The sequence below is a fragment of the Parambassis ranga genome, chromosome 18 (genome assembly GCF_900634625.1).
Source record: "Parambassis ranga chromosome 18, fParRan2.1, whole genome shotgun sequence".
NCBI classification, from domain to species: Eukaryota; Metazoa; Chordata; class Actinopteri; family Ambassidae; genus Parambassis; species Parambassis ranga.
In genome coordinates, this window is record NC_041038.1 from 9,590,932 (window position 1) to 9,606,352 (window position 15,421).

Below are 15,421 nucleotides of genomic sequence, written 5' to 3' on the forward strand. Positions count from 1 at the left end.
GACGGTCTGATTCCTTGTCTAGCCTTGTTTTTCTCTCTCACTCTGGGCTGTTTCTCTGCCTCTCTCTCTCTCTCTCTCTCTCTCTCTGTGTGTTCGTCCTTTCCCTCTTTCCCAGCCTCCCACCCTCCTCTTGCTCATTCCTACCTCACTAGCTAAATGCCTCTGTGGCAATCTTCTGTCTCACCTGTTTTTCTTTTGTTTTCCCTCTTTCTCCACATGCATTATTTTCCCTGCAATTTATTCTCCCTGCTGCATGGTGCTAAAGGACACTTTCAATTTTATTGGAGACTCAGAATCAATTTGCAAACGTCTCCTGTGTAGGAAAATACATTTATATTTATTCTTTCTAAAAGGCTAAATGAAAAGATCAGACATCCATCTCATGCCTTTGTTGTTAGGTGGAATATTTAGGTTAGCCTAGCTTAACTTTTTCTGTAAAGAACACTGGTTCTGTGTCTTATTAAAGATACTTGTTGTACACTCTGTACTTACGTGTTGTGTGCGTAAGTAAGGTATCAAATCATCTGAGATGTTGACTGTTAATGGCTAATTGTATTAGCTACAGCTTGCTAGCTATAGATATACATCCGTACAACAAATATGGAGCTACATAGCCTGGTGCAAAAGCTCAAAAAAAGCTGCATTGACACAGATGCACCAAAAGAATTTTGATTTCTAATGCGTCTAACACATTTTCCAGAGATCTAAAAACTATTGTTCCTTTTAAGTAATTTTGTTTTGAAAGAATTCAATGAATGAGTGTTATGGATATTTTGCAGTGCGAATGGTTGTGTATGTAGAGCTCAAGGAGATCTTGGTCGCAGTAATGACTTCATTTCCCTGCCTGAATCTTAAGTCAGTCTGAAGGGACTGAAAATAAAAAGTCTCAAATCTCCCAGGAAGTGTCCTTTAATAATCCGGTTCCTCCTTCCTCTCCTCATCCCTCTGTCAGACAAAATGCAGTAAGAGTTGTCTGGAGCTTATCGTCTTTCAGGTGGGAGCTTTGTCTGTGTCGGCCTTAATGAGAGGGGAAAGAGACACTTTCCGCTCCGTGCCTCCTGCCTGCTTCATGGCAGTCTATTAGGCAGCTCAGGTCAAACAGCTTATTCGCTAATCGAGGGTCTCTTTCAGGGGTCAGCTACTGGCCGCCCTTTGATTCATATGAATGAGTGAGATTGAGTTTTGCATGGTTATGGCACTGAGAACCTTTTGACTCATTGTCTGGTACAGTGTGGATATCTGTGAGAACAGATAGTGCTGAAAGACAATCAATGTTTGACTCGATGATCATCGGTATCGAACATCAGCTTATTCCTCATGATATGCTCAACAGTGTGTCTGAATGCTCGATGCTCAGAAAAGAATGAACAAGACACTCTGTTTAAACTAGCATAGCGGCATGTTGAAAGATATTTTATTATGTGGAAGGCACAGCACTCCACTCCACATTCAATCTCAACAAATATCAGAGAGCAAGAAGTATAAAAGATTTGACATGATTTGTTTTCCTTTATTTTCTCTCCTATAAAAATATGAACCTTCAAAGAAGGTCATTGCTTTGGAAAATTTGAGATGATAAGAGGACTTTAGAAAAACTGAAAGCTTTCGGTGGTACTCATGTCTGTACTTGTGGATGGTGGCTTGTAAAGTTTCAGCTCTCAAAGCTGAACATTTCTACTGGATCAAATTCAGTTTCTCTCTGCTTCTCTGAGCATTCTAACTTCTTTCAGTTAATTGTTTGGTCTCAATGGTACATTTCAACAAAAGTCATGTATGCGATGTGTAGATAGCAGAACCAAGAATCAACTTTGCTGCCTTTTAATCATTTCTGGGTGGTAGTTCTAGTTTCCTGCCGCACCGGAAGGACTTAGGGATCAGGTAAGGCCTGCAGGCTGTACTTTGTCTAGGTCTGCTTCAGAATTAAACCCTTTTTTAATGTGCTGTGTAGACCTGAGGGGAAACAAACGTCAGAGTCCTGCCATCTCCTTAGTATAAAGTCGGTTTTAATTAGGGATGCACCAAAATGAAAATTTGTGGCCGATGCTGAAGCCGAATGAAAAAAATTAAATGCTTGGCCGAATACCGAATAGTACCGAATACCTCCGAAAGCCAATGTCCTCCACAACACTAACGGTTGATCATCCAAAGCCATGTACTCCATTATCTTCTTTGTGATTCCGTTTGCTTTGGCACTGTCCTTTTCAAACTTTTCAAGCCATGGACAGATTGGCCGTACTGTGATCAGCTTTCCTTTTAGCTGCTGCAGCCACTTTTAGGTGACAAATGAATGTAGTAGTGCTAAAGTTCCTTGCAGAGAAACCCCCTCTAGATAATTTGGCTGAACATTCATTTCAAACTGCAATTCTGTTATCGCTCTCCTATACTTTGAAATATCTCCACACCGACGACATGTTAACTTGCGCCGGGTAACAGCGTCACTGTACAGTGGGTGATTGCGTCGCTTTTAAGTCACAAAACCGAAGGACGAATGTGTCTTTTTTGCAATATTCGGCCAAATATATTCGGTTACCGAATTTTCGGTGCATCCTTAGTTTTAATGTTATATTAAGCCTGTATTTAAAGAAAGAAGGTAATTCACTTTAAGCTAATGGGCATGTTGATGATGATGTATGGAGTGGAGTTGCCTCACACTCTTCTCTTACCTGCTTTCCAGTCTTTCGTTCTATCAGTGTAGACACTGTTTGAATGTATGTGTGAAAATCTATTATGCTAACTGAAGTAGCTACATGTAAGTTCCTAGTTGGCCAATTGAAAAAAAAGGAGTGGCATATCAAGTGGCAACCTAAGGGGTTGAGAAATGTCATGTAGTGTTTGTCAGCCTTTATTTGCAGTGTACACTTATTACAGCTTTCTATTTTACCTACATTTATTGTAGAGCGCTGGTGAGGTGCACCCATCCAATTCTTTTGAAAGAGAGGACTTGGAGCATTATGTGAACATTAAAGAGCATCACTAATGACACATAACAAAATCTATGAAAACTCTACGATGAGGCTAGGCCACACCACAAAATCACTTTTCTCAGATGGCAGACTCCACCCCAGGCTTTCATATGCATAGCGTAGCCTGATTCATACTTTCGCATTGAATCTCCTTTTACAATTTTGCATCTTCTGTGGTTCATAAAAAAAGCAATATAACCAACAAGTTGGCCTTCAAACTTATTTTTTCATCTCATCTCATCCTCCCTCCGCTCCCTGTCAATTCAGTGCATCATCATATCGATGACTGCCAGCTTTTTTCTGTCCGTTTATGAGTCACCGTTCCTCAGCGGCATCATTTATCACGCTGTCTGCCTATGTGTCATACGTCACACTCAGCCATCCTGACAAGAGCTGGGAAAGGGAGAGAGAGAGAGCGCTGTCTGATTTGGAGGTGGCCTGTGACCGCTCGGAAACGCCGGGAAGCCTCTCGTTGAGGTGGCTGCTGCCATCAGGAGAAGAGGCTGGGAGGGGGAATGAGGAGAGAAAAAGAGGGAGAGGGAGAGGGAGGGAAAAACTTGGCCTCATCACCTCATGCATCTTTAAACAGACCCACTCGCCTTGTGGCGGAGAGTCATCAATCTTTGGGGAAACACATGAGAAAGAGGGAGACATGAGGAGACAGAGGGAAAGAGAAGGAGTAGGTTAGTGAAGTGAAGTTAAGGAGCTGCTGGGCTGATGCAGTAGGGACGGAGGTGGGGAGGGGAGAAAATGATGGAGTGATGGTCAGAAGAGTGCGCCAGAGTGTTAAAGGCATCCAAAAGACGTCGACGAAGAGGGAGCATCTATAGGGAGGGAAGGGATTAAGCGAGTGAATAACAGGACTGAATAGAGCTAGGGAGGCAGACACGCAATCTCGGTGTGAAAAAGCAACAGAGAGGTAAAGGCAGAGACGGCAGGGAGAGATGAAAAGGGCAGAGTGAAGATGGAAGGAGGAGGGAGAAGTGAGTGAATAATTGAAGGCCACCGGAGAGAGTGTGCACACAGCTGTCGGCTGATTCCCCACTTGGTCCGCAGGTGGCCTCTTCCCTCAGGTACTGTCAGCTTGAGAGAGGAAAGATGGAAGGAGGAAGGAAGGCAAGCAGAGGGAGAAGAAAAGAGAGGAGGCAGTGATGGGGAGAAGAGTGGCAGCAACGGAGGGGAGAAGAAAGCCAGGAGAAAGGAGACTTTGGCAGGAAGAGACAGGGAGGTAGAATGATGGAAAACAGACAGGACAGAGAGTGCTGGAGAGGCTGCACAGAAACGCACTACAAGACAAGATGGGATTTAAGCACTTTAAAATAAAAGTTGATGATTTGCATTCCGATGCTTCGGCAATTGCTTTTCCACAAGCCGGCTGGAAACACATGTTAGGTTTTGTTCGAGATGACAGGAAAGAGTGTTAGAGAGATGTAGTGAATGAATAAGGAAGAAGGGCAAAATGTTTGGAAGCCATCCAGAGACCAAATGATGGCAGAATTATGAACTCAAAGAAGTACTTGCACTGGGACTAAAGTTGAGAATGCTGCAGTACATATTTCACTTGACATTATTTTTGTATTTTTACTGCCCAGTGGTTAGTTTTTTAGCTCTCTATTTGGACGTGTGTGTGAAATGTGTGTTTAGCTTCTAGCCTTTTTTTGAGTTAGCATGTTTTTAAAAGTTGAAAAAACAAGGTGCCTTCACTGCTAAAAGCAAAGCTGCAAGAGTGGTAAACACACTGTCGCCAAACCAAAAAAAATAGTTTGTTTTCATTGGAGTGGGTTTGTATGAAGTAAGCAGATGGTGGTGGGTACACTCCCAGTTTGGAGAGGCTGACAGGAGTTTGACATGGGAATCAGGCATTGTTTGTTGTTTACTTACTGTAAAACAAGGCCAAACATCACTTCAAGTTAGTGATACAGTATATTTAGAATATACAGCCTTTTCTGGTGCGTCACTGAGGCCATTATGTCTCTCAGAAACATCATTTTACCATGCACAACACAGGTGTTAGTGCTCAACCTCTGTGCGCCTTTGGCATTTTAATCCCCGTTTGTTTATGTTGTTTATTTTTTTCAAGAACACATTAACCTAAACATATTAACTAATTAAGATCAGCAGTAAATTAGGCCCTGTTCACACTGGAGAAAGTCAATCCAGCTAGATTAGGATAGAATCCAGATAGCCTTTAAGCTGGATACATTCAGACCTATTTTCAAATCTGGCTATCACACACGGCTTGTTTGTTGTCCTCCAAACCGCTAGGTGGCGCCTCGTAATATACAGAGTCCGTTCAGGCCGCGGTAGGACCGCGTGTGTGCATGCGTCGTGCGTTTTTTTCAGTTCAAAAGCAGTTTGTAGCCCTGTGGAAAATAAACTCGGGGCAAAGCTGTCGTAGTTCGAGAGTTGTTTACATACAGCTTTTGTCTGTGTCCCGGACACTGTCCCCGTTAACCGGAAGTATCACGTCACTAGCGGGATTCACTAGCCACATTTGCATTCAGACCTGAGCCAGATGTAAGCCAATCAGGCTAGATTGAAATCAATCCGGATATATCCAGATTCACGTTGTTCAGACTCAGAAAAAAAATGGATACTGGAAACTGGATATATCAGTCCAGATATATCCAGTAAATGAATGCGTTTTGTTTTAGTAGTATACAGAATGTGCAGCTGTTCTCTAGCAGTGAAAGTGTTAAGTTAAATACTTAATATTTAGTGACCATAGCATACTATGCGCTCTTTAATGGAAGTGAGTTCATGCAACATGTAAATGTTGCATGTAATATCATTGTTGCATTTTAGAGATTGTTTGAAATGAGGTGGAAAAATAGAAAATGGCCACTGTCCTCCTTTGTGTGTTTTTCCTCTTTTCTTTTTTTATTCCTGTTGATGGAGACTGTGTGGGAGGCTTCTAAGATCTTTGTAGAGCTCTGAATGGACCTTTCTCTCATCTCATCCACTTTGGATGAGGATTATCTGCCACTCTCCTCGTCTCTCTCTCTCTCTCCATGTAAAGTGGAATAGTCTTTCAAATAGATGGCCGTATATCCCTTAACAAGCAGCGATGAAGCTACAGTAGACAGGGCTGTTGGGCTTTAGTGGCCGAGAGTAGCGCGGATTCTTTTTATATGCATGCAGAGGTTGAGGGCATGTTTGCATGCTTGAGTGAAAATATTTTTTGGCAAGCTGTGCTCGGAGGTCCACGTGTGAGACTGTGAGCACAGGCAAATGAAAACATACACGGGAACATATGCAAACTACATTCAGGTGCACAAGTGAGGAGGCTTGTGCGAGCTGACGGGCACGCCACTGCTTCTTTCAAGTTTCCTCCCACCTTCCCTCCTTCCTTCCTTCTCTCCTTCCATCCCTCCTTCTCTGCTCTCGGATTGACAGCTTGGCCAAGAAAAGGAGAGTGGAGTGAGTGAGGAAGGAGGCCCTGAATAAATGAACAGGCAAATAAGTGAGCGCAGGACAGGTAATGGAAGTCAGAAAGCAGGGTGGGAACGGAACAGTAAAGCCTCGTGATGTAAAGAGCAGTCAATAATTGAGTAGGCCATTCATTATTGATACCGGCTTTTTGTGAATTCAGAAGAATCTGGGCGGTAGCCAGACTAGAGCTGAGTTTTGGACAAGGCAGCAGGTGCAGATTTAGGCGGAGGTGGGGGGGGGGGGCGACAAAAGGAAATTTTCCACATGAGATGTTTGCATGCAAGGTCAGGGTAGAAGACATGTCCACAAAGGACGCCAGAGGGGGGGTCACCTGGTCACAGTCCAAAAGATAATTAAGGTCAATTCCTGAAAATGACAGGTTGACGAGGACACAAAATGATTGACGGGTCAGTGAGAATGCCCCCCCCCCCCCCCCCCCGTCACTTTAAAGGGAGAGAGTGTGTGTGTGAGGACACACAACCTTAACCCTTTCACTACTGTAATTAAGAGTTCGCCTTCTTCTTCTTGCCAGATGAAATCTAACTTTCTAAAGCTGGCACATATTTGTTATTATGTTATAAATGTTTAGAACAGTTCATCAAATTTCTCTATACTATTATTCTCTATACTATTACTAATACTCTATACTATAAATGTGCAGCAACAAGACTAGACAAGACGACAAGAGATTACAAAAATTACACTCGAACTATTTTACATCAACTCTCCTACACTCCACAAAACTCCCGCCCCTGGCACACATATAGTGTGGTCATTACCTAATGAATTTAATAGCGATCGAAAGAGTCGTTTCTCAGCTTTCAGAATCCGTTTTCAGATTTTTTTCAATAGTGCGAACATAACCAGAGCTACGGTAGTTTGTTGTTTCAAATTATACTGATCAGTGGATCATTTAAAGACTCTAGTCAATGATTGCAATTAAAGCATGGATCAATCTTTGTCAATAGCTTTTATTTAGGCTTCTGAACAAGCAGAAGCTTTTGGCCACACTCTGGGCTAGTAGCTAAAAGGCTAGCTATGGCATCGTCTCCTCCACCTTTTCTGCTTTAACAGGTGGATGCCTGCGTAAACATAAATATCTGGCAGTCAATGGTGGGCTCAGGTGATCAGAAAAATATGGTTTTATTAATTCTTCTGCTTTTAGCTAAATGTCAGCAAGTCTCATTCTGCCTTCCCTAGTCCAGCACACGGTGTTCTTGGATGGAGATTTGTTCAGTCTGAGGCGCTCTGAGGAAAAGACGCTGAATCCTCACCAGCTACAGGCCTTCTGTTTTTTACATGAGCTCTGAGAACGAAGTGAAAAGACACATTTTTTTTTCCGTCACAGAGATCAATGAAGTATAACAAAAACAATTATCCTTCCTGTTCTTAAATTGGCATGCTTCAACAGTATAATTTGTTAACCTCTTACAAACATTTCCTTCCTTAGCTTACATTGGTAATCGTTCCATTAATTTTAAAGACACAATTTGTGTGTTGCTGCTGTTTGTTTTTTTTTTTTCTGTTTCAGCCAAGAAACGGTGAATAATAAGCGTAATAATGGATAATTAGACCAAACAGGGAAGTAATTACAGGAATAAAAGCTTCTCTTCTGGACTTCTTTGATAAAATACATTTAAACCACTCATAATTACACACAACACATCCTGTGGCGGGAGATCATTCAAAGGTTTTTGCTCAGATTCATACTCATCCAAAAATAATTTCCTGAAAACGCCCCCCGTGTGACCACACACACGTGAGCTCCTGTCACTGTGTGTTCTGTCAGAGTGCTAGTTTTTGCTGTTCGGATGACGAGATGATAGATGTGCAGGTTTTGAATTGAAGTGCATTTAGTCTTCTGAAACAATGAATATTTAACGTTTCTTTTTTGGAAAGAACGAAAATATAAAAAAACAAAGGTTGCCTTTTCTCAGATTTCCAGGTCCATCCTGACTGTTTGCATATTTTCCAATCCATTGACAGAATTTTTTTTTTGATTTCTTTTTCTGTCTTGTTTTGAACAGCATCCACAGTGGGCTCTGCTTTGGACTTGTGATGTGCTGGTGTGTTTACAGTCCTTTGGTATTTCTCTTGTATCCACTCTGCCGGCTTTGATAGCACTGTGTCTGGGCGGTGGGGGAATGGGCTTTACACCGCCGGCTTCATGTCTCCTTTTATGTCTGAAAAGTTTTAGAGGAAGATATCTGTGAGTGTGCATCGTTTGAATGTAAAGCCTGTGTTGCAGCCATTTAGCAGCGCAGTAGTCCAGAGGGGTTTACAGTAAGTTAGGGAATTTTTGCCCTGCTCAAAGACACAAAACAGTTCTGGGACATATGTCGGATGCACCAATTATTGGCCAATAGACTGTTTGTTAAATTCTTATTGCCTGGTCATATATAAGCAACAATAAGTTGGCATTTCAGGCCCAGAAGTTAGCATCTGTTCCCCCGACATCCGGTATTGGATAATTAGAGAAAGTAGACTGTGCTTTAAAATAAAGTGCTTGGTGTGGTGGCTTGTCTTTGCTCATGACAACCACTGTAGTCACATTTGGCTGTTGTCTTTTTAAGACATGTAAAATCCTCAAAAGCGCTATTGACTTTAGGACTAAAATGCGAACCAGGTTTTTTGTTAGCTTTAGCATTTTTTTAGTCTCTAAAGCAAGGGCGTAGTTTTAGCATGGACGGAGGGGACGCGTCCCCACCAATGTCCAGCAATTACTAATGTGTCCCCACCAATAATATGACCCCCCCCCCAAAAAAAACCCAACAGATTCTCATTGGTGCAGGAAGGGTTAAATTCCGTTCTTTTGCATCTTCCTACCAATAGATATCCAAAAGCTCTTGATATTCTGATTCTGATTGGGTTATATCAAGGGCTCGGGTCCGACCGTAACACATATGGCCATGTGATTGGCTGTGTCTTTCTCTGCTGTCACATGTGTGGCTACATTGGTGCATATCGAAAAGATGGCATAAACCTGTGGGTTACTTAAAGTCAAGTTCGCTAATTAAATTAGTTCATCATAATAATAATTGTCAGAGTGTTGGTCCCCACCAGCAAATCTATGCCCTTGCTCTAAAGACAAAAATGTAAAAAGCTACAAATGTTAAAATGTCCACTTCAATAGTAAGCAGGTGTTTTAATCGGATTTACACTCGGACCATCCCAGCTGTTGTTTTGCAATTTCCGATTACACTGGCTCTGTGTAATATAGTGTGAACATTAAGTATGTTAGTTGAACAGATGTTGATGGTTAGCGTGTCAAATGTAGCCACAAAGCGAAATGTCTCACATTAAGTCAGCCGGAACCCTGAAAAGCTCGGCAGCTTTGTTTTCCAGCATTCACTTAAATCTCTTTGTAGATGCAGATGATAATTGTCACCAGCTGAAAAATAAAAAAAAACCCTGCGTTTTGCCGTCTGTCTGATGCAGTGACCCATTGTGTGAAAAGTTATTAATAATTCTGATTTGTGACTGTGTTATCACATGTGAGAGAAGGGAAAGCCTGACAGGCAGTGCGGCAGCTGATAAGGGTCTGTGCTCAGCGAACCGTTCATCGCTGTAACCACAAAAACAAGACTGACAGAGGAAGTGATACTCTTTAAAAACTCCGACAAGCCGCTCTGTGAGATGCATCCACACCTTTCTGTGACTTTGCTCTATTGTCTCCAGTGGTGGAGGAAGTACTGAAGCTTGGTACTTAAGTAAAAGTACAATTACCCAGCAAAATATATACTCAAGTAAAAGTAGAAGTGCTACATCAACAATCCTACTTAAGTAAAAGTCTTAAGTACTTACTTTTAAATGTACTCAATTGATTTCCATTGCAAAGGATCTGAACAGGTTAAAATAATCATCTTAAAATTAAAATGGACAATGTGTAGTTAATGTACATGTTCAGTCCAGAAGCAGCTATGGACAGGTCTGTGTCATGAGGCAGGCTGTGGGCATCAAGTGAACAGAGAGGCTGCTAATAAAAAACAGGCATTCACCATTTTTACTGTGTAAGTATTCCTGCTGTAGATTCATGTTATGATTCATGTTAATCAGACATTAATGGATGGACCTGTGTTAGCAGACAGTAGCTAACTAGTTAGCTAGCTGAGCCAGAGCACCGGCATCATGACTGAGGCTCATTATAGAAACACAGCTGGCAGCATGACACCACCTCCATGCAGAGTCTGACCTCACATCAGTCCAGCACTGTGTTCATCACATGGAACAAGTAACTACAAACACTGTAGAAATGTAGTGGAGTAGAAAGTACAGATAACAGCTGCACAATGTAATGGAGTAAAAGTATAAAGTATGCACTATTACTTTTACTTAAGTAAAGTATAAATTCATAAAAATGTAGTTAAGTACAGTAATGAAGTACAAATAGTTACTTTGCCTGCCACCTTGAGACAATGAGTTTCTTCACAGAGCTGTGGCTGCTTCTCATTAGAAGCTGGGTGTTTTTAATCATATATTTGAATCAGCTGTTGACTGAAATTAACCCCTCTCTACTTTTCTGCTTGAGGCTTGTGAAGAAGATTCAGAGAAGCTGCTATCTGTATCTGTAGTGGCAGACTCTGCACTTTGCAGCTTTGCAGGATATTCTTTCTCCAGAGGCTAAGTTAATTTTCACCAATAGTATCTTTTATTTCCAACTGGATTTTCTGTATCAGTATGCAGCAGAGATTCAGCAGCAAAAGAGCCAGTGAAGCTCACTGAAGAGATGTAAAAAGTGATGAATTAACACTCTGATTTAAAGACTGGAGGACACCCTGATCTTTCTCCGTCTCATACTCTTCCTGGCTTTTCTTGACTTCTCTCCCTCTTGCACTCACTCCTTCACACTCCTCACACTTGTATCAACATACACCATCTGCCTCTGTTCTTCTACGCTTCTGTCTCTCACTTATGCACGGTGTCCACAGGGGAGCGCCAGGAGTGGATGGAAACTCTTCAGACGGCCACGCGCACCCCCGCTCCCAGCAGCTCCCAGAAACGCTCCAACAGCTTCACCCACCCCTCCTCCACAAACAAACGAGGCTTACTGGAGCTCCGCGGTTACAAAGGCAGAGTGGTGGTGTCCCTGGCGGGAAGTAAAGTCAGACTCTGCAAAACAGAACAGGTACTTCTAACACCACCGGGACTTCCTCTCTACAGAATGACAGCTTCCTGTTTTTTTTTTTTTATTTTTTTTTTTTGAAGCGTAGGTGGCAGATGTGGAGATGTTCATGAATGTGTAATGTAAAGATGTAAATATATACATGCAAAACATCTTCAAGGTGCACTGGATATAAGCACATGGTGGTGCACAGCAGCGATCATATATAGAGCATATATCGTGGATTTATAGTTAGTGAAAATGGAAGATGACAATTAGGGAAATTCTACCAGACGCTTTGGTGGTTTTTTTTAAATGTTTTTTAGGGCTCCATACAAAAAACAATGAAAAAATGCGTAATGAAGAAGAAAAAAACACATATGGTGTGTATGCTAATAGCATACCGTATGTTACGTCATTAGCATTATGCTAATGTTACACACTGATGGCTTAATAGGTGTATGCTAACAAAAGTATTAGCATTAAAGTAACGTAACACAATGATGGCTAAATAGGTGTATGCTAATGTAAACACGTTTATCTAACTCTCCATCTCACTCCAAATCACTAAATCCATTGAATTCTTCTTCCTCTGTGTCCCTTCTGAACATCTCCGCCAGGTAGACAAGCCTAGAGCGCCCTCTAGTGGCTGTCAGTGTAAAAATAACAAACATGTGAAATGACATATTTTCATATATAAGTCGCACCTGAGTACAAGTTACATACCCAGCCAAAGGATGAAAAAATTGCGACTTATAGTCCGAAAAATACAGTAAAAGAAGAAAAGATTAAGAAAGACTGAAATTCAAGTATTGACCATCTGTCCACATGCAGGTGTGGCTCCTACTGATGGCTGTCAGTGCTGTGTGTTATTTTGTGGACCTAAGCTTGAAACCCACACTTGTGTTATCTGTCTGAATGTGAGCTGTCAGAAGTAGACCGGTGTCACAGTGTTATCGGTTCAGTGTTATTAGTATGCAAGGATTCTCCTCTCCTCGTCCAATCACGTCTGTATGCAAATTCTCAGAGCCGAACACAAGACAAGAAGGGACAAGTAGCAAGACGGGAAGTTGACACTTTTCAAAGATGACAGTTGTATTAACTCAAGTTTGGCGAGGTTGAAAATATTAACAGGACAAAAATATTTACCATCATTTCTCTAGAGTACTGTTTATGTGCCCCTTTAAAACACTGTAGCAGTTTTCATTTGTTTACACTGATTATTACTGAATCTCAGACATTGAGAGAATTAGCACGCAAACCTGTTTGTTCTTTAATGAGTGAATACATTATAAGGAGAGATGGCTCTTTTGGAAAGATTAAATCTGCACTTTTTTCTTTTGTTTGTTTTCATTTCAGCCGATTTCGCTCCCAGCTAAAGACCGCACTAATTTAAGATGCCAATTAAGCATTTATAAATGTAATATTTGTCTAAATACACCCAGTGGTTTTAAGCCACAAGTCTATTATCTGCCAGATATTTCCATCTCTGATGATGGTAAAACTTTTGAGTGACAGGTCCTGCTGAAATTTAGCCAACAAGTGTAAAAAAAAAAAAGAATAAGTTTGGTTTGTTTACAAACAAGTGGTCTTCACCTCAGCACTCAGTAGACTTTTTCTGCCAGCAGGTTGAAACTTCTCTTCCAGCAAATATCGACAGTGCTCGACCTGCCTTTTTAAAACCTTCTGTGGCTTTATTCCCTTTACACTATCTCTGACTTATACCATAATCCCTGAAACTGCTCAGTGTGATGTTTACTTTTTGCACTTTCCAAAGCACCCGTGATGTGTGGGCTTTAAAGGAGACAGTTTATCTCACTGCTTGTTTACGTATGCCTACGTAAGGTTGCCGCTTGGACTTGAATGAGACTTGTGCCCAACGTTTCCAACCAGGACAGTAACAGAGCCAAATAAGTGAGGGCTTCCTTAAGGCCTTTGGTTTTTTGAACAGCGGTGCTGCTGGTGACAGGAGGAGTGCTCCTCTATCGGGTCAGCACTCCAACCCACAGCGGCCCACTGTGGATTTGAATTCATCCATCACCTGCCCTCTGCACCTGATTTGGCGTCCTCCGTCTGATAGATGAAGAAGAAGAAGGAGCTCAGTGGGCACCATTTTTACTTGGCTCATCACAGGAACAAAAGACACATAAAGTTAATGAAGTCCCCAAAGTACTAGCTTACTTGGCACTATTGTGTACCTAGAATGAACTGTCACAGGCTAACACCCTCATTTTGAGTTTACATGCCCAGTTTAACTGCGGAATACTCATAGCTTCTCTTGATATCAGTCCAACTAAGCCCTGCTTATGTGCAGCTCCTGTCCTGGCAGCAGGATATCTTATCTGTGATGGACGGATACCTCTTATTGTTAGTGACACTACTTCTTAAAGCTTCTCTCACGTATTTGTGTTGCATGTTTGATAATGCTACACACATTCCACTCCTTCCCATCCCCTCCTCGGCTCTCATTTCGTCTCGCTCGCTGTTGTAGTTTTGTTGTTTGCCTTTCATTATTTTCTTCATTAGCGTGAACAAACATCTTTGTTAGAATTCTCTTTTGGGTATCTCTTCATGTCAGCACATTTCCACTTCCTTGATCTGAGACAGCGGGAAGAAAACTGAGGGAAAGAGTGAATTGGGAGGGAGAGAACAAATTAATTGTATTATTTCAGCTTACAAGCTAAATCCCCGGCATAAATGCAGCAGCAGCGGCGGCGGCGGCGGCTGCAGTGCATTTTGAAGACGGCAAATGGAAGACAAGAGAGTTAAGAGAGATAGAAGTAGCAAGATGAAGCGAGCGGACCACTTCTGTGCATGAGTGAGGAACGAGCGTTGGTGGTTTTGTAAGTGAAGTGATGGAGAATGTGAGCGTAGGGAGGGGTAGGTAGAGCGTTGCCCTGTTCAAGTTCAGTGGAGTGGAGTATTTAATCTAACATGATGAACGAGCTATTGGAAACATCATCCTCCCAGCTCCTCCTTCGCCACCCCCCTATCCTATTTCTCACACGGACCGTAAGCCCCGTGATGGAGCTGCGTTTAAGGTCATTTAAGCACCAAGGTAAAGAAAGTCAGACGGTGCGCGAAGTGTGTCACACGTGCGTTTACTTTGAGAGTGATCTCACCCGCGTGCTGGCGGTGTGACTTGTTTTTTCTCATCGTCTCATACATCAGAACTCTCTGGTTTGCAGCTGAGTGATCCATTGATCATGTGACGATCATATTTCTCGCCGTCGGCCAGTGAAAGGCAAATGTGCAGCAGAGCCATCTCTGGTGGAAAAGGTATTCTAAGTACATGATAACAATGAGACAGAAGATTTTAATTAATCTCCGCTTTAATTAAATCTTTTATGCAACGATTAACATCATCCCAAGACTGCAAGGCCGCCTCTTTTTAGAATTTGTGAGAGAAATGAATCTGCTTACATAAAAGCTTTCTCATTTCTTTTTTCGTGCACCTGATGTAGCTGAAAGATAATCAACATATTTAAAATTCTCTGTACACCTGATTTTTTTTTTTTTTTTTTGGGGACAACATGACAAGAAAATGAAAGTTGACATTGTGAATGTGCCTGTATATTTACTTAGCTTAGAGTGATATCTTGCTTTTTAGCCACTTAAATGCTCCACCAGCTGTTGGCTGGCGTCTCCTGCAGGTGGTCAAAAAAAAGCGTGTTTTATCTGCTGGAATGGTGAGCGGTGAGACTGAACCAAAGACAGAAAAAAAATGAAAACAAAGAGCTGAAAGATGCTGAAAATTGTCCTTAACCCTTTGGCTACATTGGATATGTTGGGTTTAATATACAGGAGGTTTACAGAGCAGCTTGCTAAGATGAAAATCCCTCTATCTACACAAGGTGTGTGCAGCAGTTTGGCACAGAAATTTGCCCTCAAGCGTGCATATTTCTTTTAACAGCATGCACATACA

The 15,421-nt window shown here is 41.9% G+C and overlaps 1 protein-coding gene across 5 annotated transcripts in view; it reads left to right on the plus strand.

The window, feature by feature from the left end:
* The window catches only part of arap2 (ArfGAP with RhoGAP domain, ankyrin repeat and PH domain 2), a 106,623-nt gene that overhangs the window by 17,067 nt on the left and 74,135 nt on the right, over positions 1-15,421 (plus strand). For all 5 annotated transcript variants that reach the window (XM_028428758.1, XM_028428760.1, XM_028428759.1 and 2 more), the window contains one exon: positions 11,324-11,520. In XM_028428758.1, the coding sequence (XP_028284559.1) occupies positions 11,324-11,520 (197 nt within the window). The remainder of the gene's footprint in view (positions 1-11,323; positions 11,521-15,421) is intronic.